This window comes from Muntiacus reevesi, chromosome 6 (genome assembly GCF_963930625.1).
Source record: "Muntiacus reevesi chromosome 6, mMunRee1.1, whole genome shotgun sequence".
Classification (NCBI taxonomy): Eukaryota; Metazoa; Chordata; class Mammalia; order Artiodactyla; family Cervidae; genus Muntiacus; species Muntiacus reevesi.
The window spans coordinates 97945518-97964582 of record NC_089254.1 but is presented as its reverse complement, the minus strand read 5'-3'; the positions used below and the strand labels follow the sequence as shown (position 1 = coordinate 97964582).

At 44.1% G+C, this 19065-nt stretch overlaps 1 protein-coding gene across 3 annotated transcripts in view; it reads right to left on the bottom strand.

Annotated features, from left to right (window-relative positions):
• The window catches only part of TBXAS1 (thromboxane A synthase 1), a 164645-nt gene that overhangs the window by 81217 nt on the left and 64363 nt on the right, over positions 1-19065 (bottom strand). For all 3 annotated transcript variants that reach the window (XM_065939035.1, XM_065939037.1, XM_065939036.1), the window contains exon 4: positions 10344-10440. In XM_065939035.1, coding sequence (XP_065795107.1) covers positions 10344-10440 — 97 coding nt within the window. The remainder of the gene's footprint in view (positions 1-10343; positions 10441-19065) is intronic.

The window sequence follows — 19065 nt, the reverse complement described above, 5'->3', positions numbered from 1 at the left end:
CTTCCTTCCTAAAACCAGCCACTCTGACCAAGTGGTCAAAACTGGGGGGCCTCCACAGCTGTTCAGAGCACCCCTAGCCCTAGGATTGCTGGGTGAGGGGAAGTAGGGGGACTGGAGGACCAAGCTTTCTTCAGAACCACACATGTGATGTATGGTTTTGCTATTTCTTTTCACTATTTTAATTATAGTTGAAACATGAAGCCAGCCACCATAACTCAAAAGCCTTGTAAGAACTCCTGTTTAGAAGAAAATTATAATTTTCTGATAAAATATGAACACTCAAAATAAGCTATAAAACATAACTGCAAAGTATGTGGAGGGACTTAATTATACATTATTAAATAGAATCAAGTTGCTGGGATATTTTTCTGCAGAGGAATACCTCTCTATATTTAGAATAAAATTCTTTAGGAGTACCGTGGTCACTATACAGAATTGTGGTTTTATGGAATTTTTAGAACATAACCCGTTTGTTTAGGTTCCAGAGTCAAAGGAGAAAATCGTACATTATGTTTATTTGTATGTTGGCAAATGCCAGCCGTGTGCTACGCTACATGTAATAAAGCATTTCACTCCAAGGAAAGATGGGTGGTGGTTTATAGGGTTCTGATGAAACAGAATAAATTGGAGATGAGCCAAGGTTGATTGGATTTCATGTCTGTCCTTCAGACCTAAGGATAGTCTCCATGAAAATTTTTGTCTTGCACTTAGAGGAGAAATCCAGTTCCTGTGTAATATGTCAGCATTGGTCTCCCTTATCGGCCTGCCAAGACAATACTGTCTCCTGGGCCTACAGTTTCTATTAGAATTCTTCCTTACTTGATGGAAGATTTCAGGGGTACTGATTAGAGTAACGGTTTCATTTCTAGATATGATACTGGAAGAGGAAAAGCAGCCAATTGGTCATTCCAGAGGAGTGGTTGGATGGTGAGGGGACAAGCTAACAGATCTGGGAATGAATAGCCGGAAAGAAAAGGCTTGGGAGATCAGATCATGGTCCTTAATCTGTGCTCAAAAGCTATTTCTTGAATGCATGTTACATGGAGGAGGAAACTTGGCTTGTTTTTTGACCCTGGGTGGTAGAACTGGGGTCAATAGTGGGAGCTGTGGGGAAAATTCCAGCTCACTTAAAGAACTTCCCAATAAAGTCAGAAGATTCCAAGATAAAAATAACCTGCCTTGAGTGGTGAGCCCCTGTCACTGGAGACTGTATCCTACTTCTTGGAAATTCTGCATGGGAGGTTTGAGTGGCCTGGGTGGAGCCGGGAGTATAAATTACTTTTAAGAGCTCTCTCAACCCTGAGAACTTAACCTCCAGATGACCACACCAGATATATATATAGTTTAAAGGTATACATGTATCCATTCTCCCACAAACTCCCCTCCCACCCAGGCTGCCACATGACCTTGAGCAGAGTTCCTGGTGCTATACAGTAGGTCCTTGTTGGTTATCCACTTAAAATATAGGCTTCCCTGCTGGCTCAGGCAGTAAAGGGTCTGCCTGCAATGCAGGAGACTTGGGTTTGATCCCTGGGTTGGGAAGATCCCCTGGAGGAGGAAATGGCAACCCACTCTAGTATTCTTGCCTGGAAAATCCCATGGATGGAGGAGCCTGACAGGCTACAGTCCACAGGGTCACACCCAGGTGGAGGGGGGTGTCTAAATGACTTTTAAGAACTTTCTTAACCTCAAAGACTTAACCTCCTGATGACCACACCAAGTATAGTTTAAACACATACATGTATCCATTCTCTCCCGAACTCCCCTCCCATCCAGGCTGCCACATGACATTGAGCAGAGTTCCAGGTGCTATCTAGTAGGTCCTTGTTGGTTATTCATCTAAAATACAGCAGTGTGTATAGAACCTTCCCAAACTCCCTAACTATCCCTTCCTCCCATCCTTTCCCCCTGAGAACCATAAGTTCCTTCTCTAAACCACTACAGCTATTTTAAAATTAGTTTGTTTCAAAGTGAAAGTTGCTCAGTTGCATCTGACTCTGCAACCCCATGGACTATAGCCCACCAGGCTCCTCTGTCCATGGGATTCTCCAGACAAAAATACTGGAGTGGGTAGCCATTCCCTTCTCCAGGGGATCTTCCCCACCCAGGGATAGAACCTGGCTCTCCTTCACTGTAGGCAGATTCTTTACTGTCTGAACCACCAGGGAAGCCAGTTTGTTTGTTTATACACACACACACACACACACACACACACACACCAAAAAAAAAAACAGGTATTTTTTAGTTGTGGCAAAATACACATAATGTAACATTTACCATCTTAACCATTTTTAAGTGGACAGTATGGTGGTATTAAGGACATTCACATTGCTGTGCAGCCATCACCCCGTCCATCCCCAGAACTTCATCCTGCATAACTAAAACTCCACGCCCCTGTCACAATAACTCCCCATCTATCCCCCTCCCCCAGCCCCACCTACACACAATAACTGATTAGATGTACTGAGCGAGGACTTTGAAAGGTATTGGGGGGCTTGCCCTGCAGGAACGAGACTGGTAAAACTGATGGGGCCGGCTGTGAGTGCTGAGGCAGGAAGGGAAGACCTGGCTGAGGAAGGGAGGTCCAGGGAACTAGGCTCCACTCAGACTCTGATCAGGGGCTTCCAAACTGCAGGCCATAACTGGTCACGAATGAATTTTGTGGATGGCAACCAGCATTGAAAAGAAGAAAAGAGAGAAACAAGGAATGGGGCAGAGTAGAAAATATTAGAGGGACATTTTGTGAAGTGAAGGGAAGGGTTTTGTTGTCAAAGGTTTGTTCAAGATGGGCATATATTTATGGGTGTGTCTTCGAGAATGTTGGAGAGAGTATGTGAGTGTATGTATGTGAGAGAGAAAGTGTTTTGTGTTGTGTCCTGACGTGAAATACATTTCCTACTGGAGGTCACAGTCAAAAACATTTGAAAACACTACTCTAACCCCAAACCTGAGAGACATCCTCACCCTCAGCTGAAATCATGTCAGTCATCCTGCTACCAAGCTGTGCACATTTATTGAGCACCTACTATTAGTATGTGCCAGTTCCGTGGTGGCTCTGAAACTATTGAGTCAAAGAATGGAACCCTTTGTCCTCAAGGAGCCCACAGCTGATTTGGAGATGGAGATGGGGTGATTTATAACCAATACTGTGGATCTCACAAGAATCAAAGTGCTTTTCACATTATTTCATTAGTTTGGGGATAATTCTCCAATAGTTAGGAAACTGTCCTGACGAGCAGCCTGGTTCAGCCATGGCCTCATGGCTTCCTTGCTAAATTTCCCTCAGACAGTTGAAAGTGTTTGTCTTTTCAATTCAGATCTTTTTTAAAAACATTTTTGTGGCTGCCCTGGGTCTCCACTGGGCATGTGGACTTTCTCTCTGTGTGGAGCTTGGGCTCCAGAGCACATGGGCCCAGTAGTTGCGGTGCCTAGGCTTAGTTGCCCCTAGGCATGTGGAATCCTAGTTCCCCGACCAGAGATCAAACCTGGGTTCCCTGCATTGGAAGGCAGGTTCTTAACCACTGGATCACCACGGAAGCCCCTCAATTAAGAACTCTTTAAAATAAGAGTCTAACTCAGACCAACTAAGCATAAACTTTAAACACTGAAGAATCAACCAATCCTGAGGAGCAGGTTTTCAAGCTGATTCCTCTGCATCCTGTGCTCACATGAAGCGAAGAAGCATGCATAGGGTGGTTTATCCTGGGCCAAACCAATGTTTCTCCACTGGCCCAGTGGAGCCACGTAAGAACTGCCAGCGTCTTCCCAGAGTGCTGCAAGATGCATGCAATGCACATTTGCTGTAAATGGGCACACGTGTTACCATGAAAAAGGCATAATGGGATATAAAGCCACAGCCAAAAATAGTTTTCTTGTGTCCTGGAACATGCCAGAGAGTTGACGCAAGGCCTGTATCAGATCTGTGATATCCTGGCAGGGCAGTCCGCAGTTCTCCGACGACCACACAGAGCTGCAGGCAGCAGGTAAACAGAGCGAGGTGATTTAAACACTCAAGAGATGCTGTCCTACTTCAGTGGTCAGGCTGAGAGTGTTGCTGATTTGCTTGGTGTTAAGTATGTCAAGGAGGCTTCGGAAATATTGCTGTCAGAAAGGATGCCATGATCACAGAAAGGCCAGGTCCGTGGTTACAGTCTTCCTCACACAACCTTGCACAGATAAGGAAGCAGAGGGTTACTGGCCCTCTCTCTCCTACCCACAGGTGTGTGAAACACTGCGCCCGGCCCCTCAGTCTATTACAGTCAATGAAAACCCTGGGATTCTGTCACCTGGGGCACCCACAATCTTAGGCCTGAGAACATACACTATTTTCAACCTACGACTACCGCTATCTGGCTGTACAAAGACTGAGGAACTGAGCCAACTGCGCAGGGCTTTTATTTCGGTGTTTGAAATATTTAAAGTGTTTCATCTCCACAAGGCAATTTTGTCCCTTCACTCTTTGCCAGTAGAAGATGGTCATGAATATCACACTGTCTTCCCTCTCTCGGCTTCAGACTGTGACCAACCCAAGGGCATGACCTCTAAGCAAGGGATGTGGCATGCCCAGGGCTCAGGGGGACCCAGCACATTTTATTTAAGGTTCAGGGGACAGGTGGGGCTAACTCCAACTTGGGCTCCATCTGCCAACTCAGCAGCCGCCAATGAAAGGTGAGGGGGTGGGGAGTCTTCTAATTTGAACAAAGGCAAGAATTGGGCTGTGGCAGCCCTGCCCGAGAAAGTTCAGGAACACAGCCACTGGGAGACCAGAATTACTCCTATGGCTTATTTCCTGATCTCTTCCCAGAATTCTGGCTATTAATCTCCTGGTTCACACAGTTTTAAAATTTTTGGTTGCTCTGGGTCTTTGGTGCCCCACAGCATGTGGGATCTCAGTTCCCTGACCAGGGACTGAACCCATGTCCCCTGCGTTGGAAGGTGGGTTCTTAACCACTGGACCACCAGGGGGGTCCCTACACATTTATTTTTACCTCTGCCACCACAAAAGTCAGAGAAGGAAGATACGAATCTAAGAACCAAATTTTACTTATATCTCTTTTAAAAATTTAAAGATGGCTTCCCGCTGAACCAAAGGTCTAGTAAGACAAAAATATAAAACTATTTTCAACAAGATTTTGAAGTTTAGAAAAGCTCTGCAAGGCACTGATAGAACAGCTGAGGGGTCAATCAATACCACTTAGCACTGTTACTACATTACTGAGGCTTCACAGAACACCCTGTGCCCTGTAAGACGTTTGAGATCATCAAGTGCAATTCCCTGGCTCTGGCTTTTTTAGAAACGGGAAAAGCTGGTGAGAGGAGACCTTCAGGTTGCAGGCATCCCATTGTGGCCACTTCCATGGGGGCTTCCCGTGGGCAGTGCAGCCCAGGAGGAGACTCACTCAGCTCAGGCTGCAGGGTTTCCTGTGCACAGTACAGTGTTTCACATAAAACAGCAAGACCTGGGACGTCCTGGTGGTCCAGTGGTTAAGAATCCACCTTCCAATGCTGGGGACTCAGGTTTGATCCCTGGTGAGGAACAAAGATGCCACATGCCAAGGGGCAACTAAACCCGTGTACCACAAGGACTGAAACTGTGCCCCAAAACAAAAGATCCCTCTTGATGCAACTAAGACCCAACACAGTCAAATAAATAAATATTAAAACAAACCAAAAAACTCAATGGGAGGAGGTGGGTGGGAGGGAGGTTCAAGAGGGAGGGGACATATGTATACCGATGGCTGATTCATGTTGATGTTTGGCAGAAACCCATACAATTGGTTGGTTATAAAGCAGTTATCCTTCAATTAAAAATAAATAAATTCAATTACATATTAAAAACCCAATGAGATCTGCCTCAAAACAGACAGGGGCCAGGCAAATTAGGTCACACACCTGTGCTTCTGGTTCTCTGCAGTCCGTTTAGGCTTTAAGCAAGAATGGCCCTCAGAGCTATGGATCCATCATGTGAATTGAACCTTCTTGAGAAATGCAAAGCTGAAAAAAGTAGTCAGTGTTTGACTCGGTGATGAGAGCTTCCCCGTTATGGACCAAAACCATCCTCACAACTTAAATCTTCCTGCATCCACTTGAAAACTGGAATGTTTTCTCTGACTCAATGTTTTATTTAAAAGAAAGGGGCCCAGAAACTCTAGATGAGTGAGGATTCCAAAGCGTTGGTGGAGAGGTGCTGGCTGCAGGTGGAGGGGGCATGGTTGTGGCTAGCTGGCCGAGGCTCTTTTGTCCTCAGTGAGTGGCAGCAGGCTGGTCCCTGGGGGCCCAGCTCAGGTGGCCTGACCCACCTGGAGCACTGGGTGGAGTCTGCCTTGCTCTTGGGCTCTGCAACCAGCCACGCGCTCCTGCTCCTAGGATGGGGCCTGGCTACAGATGCAGTGGGTTATAAAGTCTGCAGTGACGCATTTGCCTCAGAACTTTAGCACTCTTTGCGGTGCCAAGGGCTTCATGGCTTCATACGAACTCGTCCTAAGATTCCAGTATCCATGCAGTGAGATGGCGAAGGTAGCCTTGAAGAGGCTGCCCCTGGGGAGTCAGGCCCGGGGGTTTTATGTGCATGTTATGTTCTAAGTCACTCAGTTGTGTCTGACTCTTTGTGATCCTATGGACTGTAGTCCAACAGGCTCCTCTGTCCCTGGGATTTCCCAGGCAAGTATACTGGAGTGGGTTGCCATGCCCTCCTCCAGGGGATCTTCCCGACCAAGGGATCGAACCCACATCTCTTTTGTCTCCTGCATTGGCAGGCGGGTTCTTTACCACTAGTGTCATCTGGGAAGCAGGTTTTATAGTCCTCAATAAAACCACTCACCAACTCCATCACATAGTTTTAGATGTGAGTTAACAGTGTGGCTGGACCTGTGCCTGGACGGTTGACCTGAGTTGCCTGCGAGGACCTGAGGGTTGGCACCCCCACCCCACACACGTGTGACCACCACCACCTTCCAGTCCACTCCACAAACACATAACAAAACCTGGCAATAGGCACGCCTGCTGCCTGACCCGCCTGCCAGGCTCATTTCAGACCAGAACTCAGGAGCTCCAGGCGGCAGCTTTAGTGGTTAAACTCCCTCAGTCTGGATCTGCGTCCAGCTAGGCCAACCTCATGTGGGTCAAAGACCCCCCACCCCTTCCTCTTATCACCCTTCCCACGGCTTCCCAACCCTGAGCCTTTATGACAGGCCAGGAGTGAAGTGGTCTACTACCGGTAAGACCATTTCTGCTGAGTCACATGGACCCAGCTCCAGTTTCTGCAGATTAAAAAAAAAAGAGCTGCCCCGTGGCTTCACCAAGTACCTGATAGCCACGAGGAGCTAAGTAAAAATATCTGCATAAAAATAACCAAGACCGGAAGTGCTGGGAAAACTGAGGTTCTGTACATGCTAAGCGGACTGACTGGGGTTTAACGATAAAGTGTGGTTGCACCCAACCGGAAGCAACTTGAGGAAGTGCTGAGGGTGTAAGAGAGGCCCAAGGGGTCCATCTGGAAAACAGGCAGGACAGAGCAGTCACATTCCACTGAGTGCCTTGAAACTGTGAATTGGAAACTCGAAATAGCAGCTGCCACCCTGGGTCCAACCCAGAGAGTTTGTTCAGCCCCATGTTCTTGAACTGGAAGAAAAGTGTATCATTGAACAGTTTTTTAATTCAAATATATGCTCAGTACTGATTATGTCAGGGACTTCCCCACCTCCAGCCAAATGTGCCCTATTTAGTCCCTCATGGGATGCCTACAGCCGACATCCGAGCTCAGAGGTGAACCCATCCGCACCACTCCCCACCAGGCTCTCATGTGTACATGTAAGTCAAGCCTGGATTTGTGAGCAGAGATGGGTTCTCACAGTTGGAAAATGAAACCATGCGTTATTTAAGTTCCTTTTCACTTAATGCGTCAAACTAACATGCGGAGGTATTTTCTGTATCACGAGGGACCATTTGGTAGAGGCTTGCATGGAGTAAGCATTTAGTATTTACTGAATGAATGTGTAATAAAGCTGAATCGCTGAACACTTAAGTAAACATGGCTTATTAGAGGGGAGGCGGCATGGTGTCAGGAAAAAGAAATCATGCCTCACTAATTTCCTTGAGTTCTTTGAGCATATATATAAGCATATGGATAAGAGAGAAACGCAGAGCCCAGTTTAATTTGACTTTCAAAACCTATGAGAAAATCCCACTCTAAAGATGGTCTTCTAAAAACTGAGTCACTAAGGATTGTTTTTATCGTGAATATGGGGTTGGCTTAAAGACCATAAACTAAGCTGAAGATAAGTAGATACATTCCCAGATGGAAAAACATTGGGGTTTCCTAGAGATCTAATTCATGATGGATCTTCTTACATGTTTGTGAATGACTTACAAGAGGAAGAGTATATACTGAATCTCCAAGTACTACCTCAATCATCTGGGGAGAATATTAATTTGATGGAGAGTCAATTCAGTTTGAACAAGGGTATATTGAATACTGAGTAGTCATTATGTGGTTGGGCCCTGGGGTATAAAATAGAAGGATAAGCTTAAAGTTAATCAAGTTAGGGTGAAAGTCATGCATTCATTTACAGTAAATATTTGAAGGCACAATGGGAGTGACTGAGAAAATGATGGCAGTGACATAGTCCAGGGCTGCCCATCCTCTGGGATCTAATGCCTGATGATCTGAGGTGGAGCTGATGTAATAATAATAGACATAAAGTGCACAATAAATATGATGTGCTTGAATCATTCTGAAACTATTCCCCACACCAAGCCTGTTGAGAAAATTATCTTCCATAAAACTAGTCCCCAGTACCAAAAAGGTTGGGTACCACTGATGCAGATGATCAATGCTGTTACACTTAAGAGAGGTGGGAATAGTAAATAAAAGTTGAAGTAGGGGAAGTTTAATGGGGGAGAAAGAATTTGAGGAGAGCCTGGAAGAATACCAAGGGTTTGGATGGGTGTAGTAAAGGTGAGGGATTCTCTTGTTAATAGCAATTGGACATGCTACTCTGGGACTGGAAGGTGAGTGTGTTTGGGGCAAGTAACCAATTACTCCGTGAAACCTTAACAATCCAGAAACATCACCTAGGCAGGTGTTACAATAATGGCAGTAGAAAAAGCCCTGGACTTGAGTTGGGAGATGGCACATGGATTCTATTAGTCTTCCTCCTATAACCTGAGTCTTATTTCTTTGTCAGTAAAATACAGATGGTAACTGTACCAGTATTATAAGTTTCTGTGAAATTTAATGCAAAGAAATACTCTGGACAGCTCAACCAGTACAGAACACAGGCGGGCACTAATTTCTTTAATAAGACAGTCTCAGCCACCTCACCTCTAAGACGTCTTTCCCTTTTTCCATTTTGGGTGGAGCAGTGTTTTCCATGCTCACCATTCTGTATTATACTGGTTTTCTTCCTCTCTGCCTCTGTCATTAGCCTATGAGCTCCTTGAGGACAATACTGAGTTTTCTATCTCTTTCTAATCTGTACCTAGACAGTGCCTGGTATATAGCACAAGTGTGCAAAGGTTGGTTAAATAACCAACAAAAGAGTGAATACATAGCTTACTATTCCTATAAGAATGGAAGATGAGTTTAATTTGACAAAAAAAAGATTGGCACGTAGAGATTTTCTGAATTCTCACAAGCAACTGTTTATTCATTCACTTTAGACTATTTTCCAAAAGTCAGCATGAAGGCTGTTGATCATCTCTATTAGGATTCTTATCTCCTCATTTTTGGAAAATACGGATAGCCCTGACCTGTGCTGTTGTCTGTCATCTCTTCCATTCTTTGGGCTTTCTCATCAAAAACAAAGAGTAGGATATGTACTGGGAGAAAAAAAAAAAGATGGAATATGTACCTCCTTTAGTGGGTTAGAGACTTGTTACTTGGTGATGAATTTCCCTGGTCATGTTACTTGTCTTCCTTTTCCAATCTTAAGACGTTGATATTCTCTGGGAAAGATGTAAGCACAGGAGTCTTGAAATGTTACTTTCCCTCTGATATTTATTAACCTTCCTTGGTCTTCCTTAGACGCTTGACCTATGCTCTCTGGATTCCTCTAGCTTTGAACACAGCTTTAAAAACCCTCCCGGTTTCAGCATTTTTATCAGCTACCAATTCTCTTGAGCTTTCGCTTTCTTGAAGCATTTTTTAAATGTAAACGCTATTCTTTTGTAACAGTCCTGTACGGCTCTTTTGAAAACTTGAATTCACTGGGGAGCTCAGTTTTGAGTTGAACTGATCTAAACCCTGTAAGAGGCCCAATCACGTCCCTGTTAGATATGATGTGTGGTCCTTGCATCTTAGGAGGATTCCCCCTCCATCCATATGCAGAAAGAAAATTACATACCATTCTGTTGGTAAAGTTACTGAACTTCTCAACCAACACCTGCTCAATCATGTCTGGCTCAGAGATAACAATAAACATCCGACGACCAAGATAGTACCTGGGAGGAATAAGAGAATTACTTTAAAATGTTTAATTTAAAATGACTCTAAATTAAATTTAAATTAAAATTGATAAATGTCGTATTTGTCTGTCCTCTTCTCCTTTCCAGAAAGAATTCACAGTGGCTTAGAATCAGGGATAAAGGATAAATAGGGAGTGAAGGTGTGGAGAAGATGAGGAAATGCACGTGCTAAGCGTGAGGAACGGCAGAGCTCTGATGACCTAACACCAAACTTCATTCCACAAGCATTTATGGAATCCCACCTGGTACCAGTCCCTGGAGACTCTGGGGTGAATTAGAGACAGTCTTTAGCCCCAGGAAACTCACCCCCTTGATAAGAAAGACAGATCTGTAAGTTTAAACACAATAATAAAGAATTTATAGGATCCAGTAGTAAGATCAAGAAGGAAAATGGTACAGGTCAGTGTTGTCCCTATTTTCCAAAATTGGGGAGACAGGCATTCTAGCAAGAGAAGATCAATGACTTATATATACTGATTCTTAGGCAAAAGCCTAAAGTGTAGTGGTAAACTTTTATGAGAATTCAGGGAAGATTAAACTTGCAGGGAAAGACCGAACAACTGGGTGCTACACCTACATGTGAAGGAGCTCAGGAGATACTATGACACTAGCGAAGAAACAGAGGGACTTCCCTGGTGGTCCACTGGTTAAGACTTGGCCTTCCAACGCAGGGGATGCGGGTTCAATCCCTTGTTGGGGAGGCTAAGATCCCACACACCTCGGGCCAAAAACCTAGAACATCCAACAGAAGCAATATTGTACCAAATTAAATAAAGACTTTGAAAATGATCCACATCAAAAAAAAAAAAAAAAAAAGAAATGGAGGAAAATCTAAGCCAGTCAGCAGTGGTGGTAAACGCCAAAAGGAAGCTGTTTAAGGACATATTGTCATTTATTTATTAAATAAATTTTGCAATTTATTAAAGTGCTGGGGACATAAAAGCATCTAAGACCCAGTCATAGCCTTCAAGGGTCTCAGAGCCTGGCGGCAGTGGCAATTAGATAATCACCATCCACTGTGACCTCTGGCAAGCATGGGTGACATTGGGGGCACACCCCACTGAAAGCGTGAAGAGGAGAGAATGAAATCTTCCTAGAGGTGGTGCTTCCTAACATGAGTTTCAAAGGATGGGCAAGAATTAGTCCAGATAGGTGGGTGGCAAAGGGGAGTGAGGATGTGGCAGGCAGAGGAATCAGTTCGACAGTTGCCCAGGGACAAGCATGCCTGGAAGAGCTATGAGCTCTTGACTAGCAACTGTATAAAGCCAACCAGAGTGATGACAAGCCGCCCCACTGCATAATGCCATGTTTTCAGTACTGTGTATGGAATTATTTTTCAGGATGTTATTTGATCACTGGCACATCCAGTTCCGAGCAGTAAAGAGCAGAGCAGTTTAAGTCATATGGCAAGAAAGCAGCAAAGTTTGCTCTGACTTCTTAGTTACTTAGAACTTTTCATAAGCTAAAAGAGTCTTTAATGTTTTAACTCTTCCCCTTCTTACTAACTAGGGAAAAAATAATATTTGTCTGGCACATGTCAGGCACTCAGAAATATTCATCTGAGTGATCATATTTCCCAAACTGTTAGAGAAATCTTTGGGACACAGGAATTCAACAGATGTGGTAGAAGAAAAAATATTCACTAGTTTGTTTTTTTTTAATTGATTTTAGCCAAGAAGACCAGAAATAGCCCCAAAAAAACCATGAACCAATGCTTTTATAAACTTTATGGGGCATGTCAAAGAATTTTTTTGAGAATCTAGTAAAAACTGTGGACATTTCCCCAAGACATTTCCTTTTCATAGCATTTTAAAATGAAATTTGAGGAATTCTTCGACACCTGAAATGAAAAAAGCCAATCTAGGAAGGTTACATATTATATGATTTCACTTATATGTTTTTGAAACAGCAGTGAGATTAGTTGTTTCTAAAGGAAAAGAGATGAGTAGATTCTAAACTCTAGGGATGTGGGGGGTGTGATAGGGTGGTATGACTGTAAAAAGTAGCACAAGAGAGCCTTGTGGAGACCAGTTTTGTATCTTAACATACAGTAGTGGTTACACAAACCTACACATCTGATAAAACTTCAGAGGATCCTACACACACACACACACACACACACACACACACACACACACACACACATGAAGGCTTGAAAATCTGATAAAATCTGAATAAGTATGGATCATGCTGTGTGTGCTCAGTAGCTTCAGACGTGTCCAGCTCTTTGCGATCCTATAGACTGTAGCCTGCCAGGCTCCCTCGTCCTTGGGATTCTCCAGACAAGGATCCTGGAGTGGGTTACCATGCCCTCCTCCAGGGAATCTTCCCAACCCAGGGACTGAACCTGCATCTCTTGCATTGCAGGCTGATTCTTTACCTACTGAACCCCCTGGGAAGCCCATTATGGATTGTATCAATGTTAATTTCCTGGTTTTGATAATGTACTGTAGCTATGCAAGAGGTAATCATTGGGGGAATCAGGGTAAAGGGTACACAGGATCTTTTGTACATTTTTTTTGCAACTTCCTGTAAATCTATAATTATCTCAAAAAATTTCAAACGTTTAAAAGTCACTTGGGAACTTAAACGATAGCCACAGCTCTGTTCCTCCCTGGAGTAGATCTAGTAGGCTGGGAGGAGCCCAGAAATCTGCATTTGAACAGGCTCTCCAGATTCTGATGTAAAGGACTACTCCCACAATTCAAGAAATGCTGTTCTAGGGCAGTGGTTTTCAGCCTCAAGGACTGGTCAAAAGCACCGGCCAAGGATTCAAAAAGTAGTGATGCCTGACCTCCTGACCAGCATCTCTGGGGTGGGACCCAGTCCCTTCTAACTTTAATAAGCTCTCCAGTAACCAGTACTGACAGCTGATCGACAGTAACCAGATTGGGGGACCCACAAACCCCATGTTAAAAACCCCGCTTTAGATTTAACTAAAGTTCATGCTGTGATTCTCATTTCCCTAAATTCTTAGTTCTAAAAGGAAAGCATTTACATTGAGATGCACACCTATTTTGGTAATGATTCATTTGTATTGATTTAGTTATTAACAAAATAATTTTACAAATAATACAATCATTTGTATTGATTTAGTTATTACCAAAATAATTTTACAGTAAGTTCAGTCGCCCAGTCGTGTCCGACTCTTTGCAACCCCACGGACTGCAGCATGCCAGGCTTCCCTGTCAATCACCAACTCCCGGAGCCTACTCAAACTCATGTCCATATAATCTGGATTTAAAAAAAAAACAAAACCCAAATAATACTTCTACATTCAGATGAAAGTTGTCCTTCCAAGTGGGCACCTTGGGAGCCTTTGAGCTTTTTTCTAGTAATGTTGCTAATGCTAAAAACAATTTTGTCACCATTTCTTTAGAATTGCTTCAGAGCTGGTTTATGAACCTCATGAGAAAACTGGCCCCATTTTACATGTAAATTGTGTAATCTTATGGATTTATATTTATACAAACACTCATCTGTAGTTTGAGGAGCTCCTGGAAAGATCTTGATCAGAGAAACATTTAAATGAAGCTTGTTTTTCCTTTTGGATGTCTGAATGGCTGCCCTGTTTTTGTCTGCCCAGCCCTCCTTGAGGAAGCACCCTGCCCCGTACCACCAGTTCTGGAGGAGCTGTCAATGACAGAGCCTGCCCTTTTGGCCATGGGGGTGGACTCACCATCAGGCATGGCTGATTATGGTATCTCATCTCCTTGACAACAGTGACTGGTCCACAGGGTGGGTGCATGACTGAGTCAGGACCAGTCAGAATCCTTCATTGGGTGTATGTGTAAGTATATACTTGGAGGCTGCCTGAGGAAAGTTCTGTTTTTCTCCTGAAGGTGCTTAACTAGGAATATATGAACCCAGAACAGTCAGTGGCCATCTTTGTACCACATGCTGGCACAAACTCCAGGTCAAGATATGCTTCCTGCAGTGTTCCTTGCACATTCCAAGCTTAAATTAGCTTGCACTTTTAAGTGTGTTTGAGCTGGATTTCTATCATTTGTAATCCAGAAGTCCTAAATATTGCAAGGTATTCCTTTTCCTTTTCAACCTTGTGAATACCTAATGCCATTCTGCCTCTCAAAACATACTTCCCCAGAGGCTCTGATCGCAGAGGCTTCCCCAGTGGTCCAGCAGTTAAGAATCTGCCTTCCGATGTAGGGGACGTGCATTTGATTCTTGGTAAGGAAACTATGATCCCACATCCTCTGGGGCAACTAAGCCCATGAACTGCAACTACTGAGCCCCCATGCTCTGGCCCGCATACCTTAATGAAGGTCCTGCACGTCACATGAAGACCCAACAAAGACAAATAAATATATAAACATTTTTTTTTTCTTTTTTTAAAAGAAAGAGGGTCTGATCTCAGTTTTGTGCACTGGTGTGAACGTGTGGCCACATGTTACTGCCTCCTGAGGCGGGGTGAAACTGTTAGAGGTTCAGTCGTGTCTGACTCTCTGTGACCTCTTGGACTGTAGCCCACCAGGCTCCTCTCTTCATAGGATTCTCCAGGCAAGAATACTGGAGTGGGTAGCCAGCCCCTTCTCCAGGGATCTTCCCAATCTAGGGATGGAACCTGGGTGTCCTGCATTGCAGGCAGATTCTTTACCATCTGAGCCACCAAGAAGCCCTGAGGGGGTGGAATACTGCAAAGCCACATGCCCTAGGGCCAGGTCAGGATCCAGGATCACCCAGCTCTGCTGCTTACTCATACAAGCCTTATAGGTGGACTCTGGAAATTCTGCATTTCAGCTTCCTTGCCCCTGAAACATGGGAGTAAAACCACGCAATCTCAACAGTTTGCTCTGCTTTAAATCCTGTAGTTCTTATGAATTAAAAAGGAAGTTAAACACCATACACAAAAATAAATTCAAAATGGATTAAAGATCTAAATGTAAGACCAGAAACTATAAAACTCCTATAGGAGAACATAGGCAAAACACTCTCCGACATAAATCTCAGCAGGGTCCTCTATGACCCACCTCCCAGAATATTGGAAATAAAAGCAAAACTAAACAAATGGGACCTAATGAAACTTAAAAGCTTCTGCACTACAAAGGAAACTATAAGTAAGGTGAATAGACAGCCCTCAGATTGGGAGAAAATGATAGCAAATGAAGAAACAGACAAAGGATTAATCTCAAAAATATACAAGCAACTCCTGAAGCTCAATTCCAGAAAAATAAATGACCCAATCAAAAAATGGGCCAAAGAACTAAACAGACATTTCTCCAAAGAAGACATACAGATGGCTAACAAACACATGAAAAGATACTCAATATCATTCATTATTAGAGAAATGCAAATCAAAACCACAATGAGGTACCATTACACGCCAGTCAGGATGACTGCTATCCAAAAGTCTACAAGCAATAAATGCTGGAGAGGGTGTGGAGAAAAGGGAACCCTCTTACACTGTTGGTGGGAATGCAAACTAGTACAGCCACTATGGAAAAGAGTGTGGAGATTTCTTAAAAAACTGGAAATAGAACTGCCATATGACCCAGCAATACCACTTCTGGGCATACACACCGAGGAAACCAGATCTGAAAGAGACACGTGCACCCCAATGTTCATCGCAGCACTGTTTATAATAGCCAGGACATGGAAGCAACCTAGACGCCCATCAGCAGATGAATGGATAAGGAAGCTGTGGTACATATACACCATGGAATATTACTCGGCCATTAAAAAGAATTCATTTGAATCAGTTCTAATGAGATTGATGAAACTGGAGCCCATTATACAGAGTGAAGTAAGCCAGAAAGATAAAGAACATTACAGCATACTAACACATATATATGGGATTTAGAAAGATGGTAATGATAACCCTATATGCAAAACAGAAAAAGAGACACAGAAGTACAGAACAGACTTTTGAACTCTATGGGAGAAGGTGAGGGTGGGATGTTTCAAAAGAACAGCATGTATATTATCTATGGTGAAACAGATCACTAGCCCGGGTGAGATGCATGAGACGAGTGCTCGGGCCTGGTGCACTGGGAGGACCCAGAGGAGTCGGGTGGAGAGGGAGGTGGGAGGGGGGATCGGGATGGGGAATACGTATAAAAAAAATAAAAATTAAAAAAAAAAAAAGAAAGTTAAATAATGGTCTTTGAATTTTAAGTCTACTTTCTATAGGGCATAGAGAGTAAAGCAGTCAGTCCTAAAGGAAATCAACCCTGAATATTCATTGGAAGGACTGATGCTGAGGCTGACGCTCCAATCCTTTGGCCACCTGATGTGAAGAGCCAACTCATTGGAGAAGATCCTGATGCTGGGAAGGATTGAAGGCAGGACGAGAAGGGGATGACAGAGGATGAGACGGTTGGATGGCATCATTGATTCAATGGAAATTAGTTTGAGCAAACTCCAGCAGACGGTGAAAGACAGGGAAACCTGGCATGCTAAAGTTCATGAGGCTGCAAAGGGTTGGACATGACTTAGCGACTGAACAACTATAGGGCTTGAAAACACATCCTGTTAACAGTGGAATCAATCAGTGAAGTATTTGAATGACTTGAAGACCCTTCTCAGAATCTGATAAGCACAATTGTTAGTGTTTATTGAGTGCTTACTACCTTCCAGCCATGTTCTGAGTGCACTGCCTGTAGGATTTCATTTTTTCCTCATAGAAAATGGACAGGGTAGTTACTATACCCACTTGTCAGAATAGAAAACTGACAAGAGATGTTAAGTTAAGAGATGTTAGAGTTGTTAAGTAATTGCTCAAGATAGGGATTTGATCCCAACCTGACGGCTACCAGAGCCTGGGCCTGTGGCCATGACCTTGCCGTCGTCTATACCAGCGACACTTCTTCCTCAGGCAGAGCAGGAGTGTGAACAGCCAGGCTTCTAGCTGTGCAGACTGTGTCTTTTAAAGGTGGAATGTCAGAGCAGCTTCTTGTTTAATGGCCCAGAAACAACCCTCCACCCCAGCCTAATTACGAAGGTAACTTCTTGCTCCCTTCTAACTGAAATGTATGGATCGTCACTTTGGGGGGCAAAAAATTCTTAGCCAGTTACTCATTTATACTTATTTATGCACATAAGAATGTTCTTACTCAACTCTGAAGCAGCTGGTGGAAGAGAAAACTTAGGCAAATCAGTGAAGTATTGTGCAGGCAAAAATAATACTTGTTTGGCTTGTTTAACTAGTTGCTTTCTTATTTTTTAAAAACATTGACCAGTCGGTTCAACCAAAATAGTTCACAGTTGCCTTCTGGGAATCGAGGGCTGGTGGCCTACTGCTCTTAGCCTGTGGGCTGCCTGGCTCTGTTCCAGAAGGCCTGCCCCCATCCAGGGTGGCTAAGCTATAAAGGGTGGTTGATCGGGAGGTACCTACAAGCATTAGTATGAAAAGATGTCTAAATCACACAGCTGAATGAAAAAGCACATTGGGAGATAGTACATACGGTTGTGGAAATAAAATAATAGTCCATTTGATGGTTAGCTGATTCAACAAGCATGTATTGAGCACAAACTGTCAGGCACTAGGCTCATGTATGTTAACAGTACCCCTAGAAAAACTCTGGAGGAAGATGTATCAGCTAACAGTGCATATTATGGGGACTTTTACTTTTCACATTGTGTATCTTTAATAGGGGCTTCTCAGGTGCTGCAGTGATAAAGAATCTGTCTGCCAATGCAGGAAACATAGGATCAGTCCCTGAGTCAGGAAGATCCCCTGGAGGAGGGCATGGCAACCCACTCCAGTATTCTCACCTAGAGAATCCATGGACAGAGGAGCCTGGTGGGCTACAGTCCGTGGGGTCACAAAAAGAGTCTGATGTGACTTAGCGACTGAACAACGAACAAATGTCTTTAATGTTCCACTAGTTTACAGTGAGTGCTTTTGTAATAAGGAAAAAAAAAAAAGAGATTTGTCTTGTCAAGAGCTGAGGTGGGGGTCGGCAGTGGTGCAGCTGTCAGGACTCAGGTTCAAGGCCGTGTCCTTGTGATTTAACAGCTGTGTCACCTTGAGCAAACCACAACCTTCCTGAGCCAATTTCCTGGATAAAGAGGCTGTTATGAGGGTCAGAGGAGAAACAAGAGAATGCTTTGTCTGTAGTAAGGTTTTAGGCAAATACCGGTCATGATAACCTCCCAATCAGGAGTGAAGGCCCCAGCTCATGGCGGGTGGGGTGGGTGGCTGCTGGTGTCACTTTGTAGGAATGAAGAAGCTGAGTGATAAGCGTCCCCAGGAGGTCAGGTACAAAGAACCTGAATGTGCTTCTGGAGACTTCAGGTTTCCAGGTAGAGACTGAAAAACTGATGCAGGCCTCTTTTGTTGGTGTTCAGTCGCGCAGTTGTGTCCAACTCTCTGCGACCCCATGGACTGTAGCACGCCAGGCTTCCCTGTCCTTCACCATCTCCCAGAGCTTGCTCAGACTCATGTCCCCTTGAATCAGTGATGCCATCCAACCATCTCATCCTCTGTCGTTCCCTCTCCTCAGGCCCTCCATCTTTCCCAGCATTAGGATCTTTTCCAAAGATGCAGGCCTCTAGCAACTGACGACTGCTAAACAGTGAGCATCAGATGACTCCTTGCCTCAGTGTCAGGGCCATGTCCCAGCGGGTTGAGGAGGCTGAGAG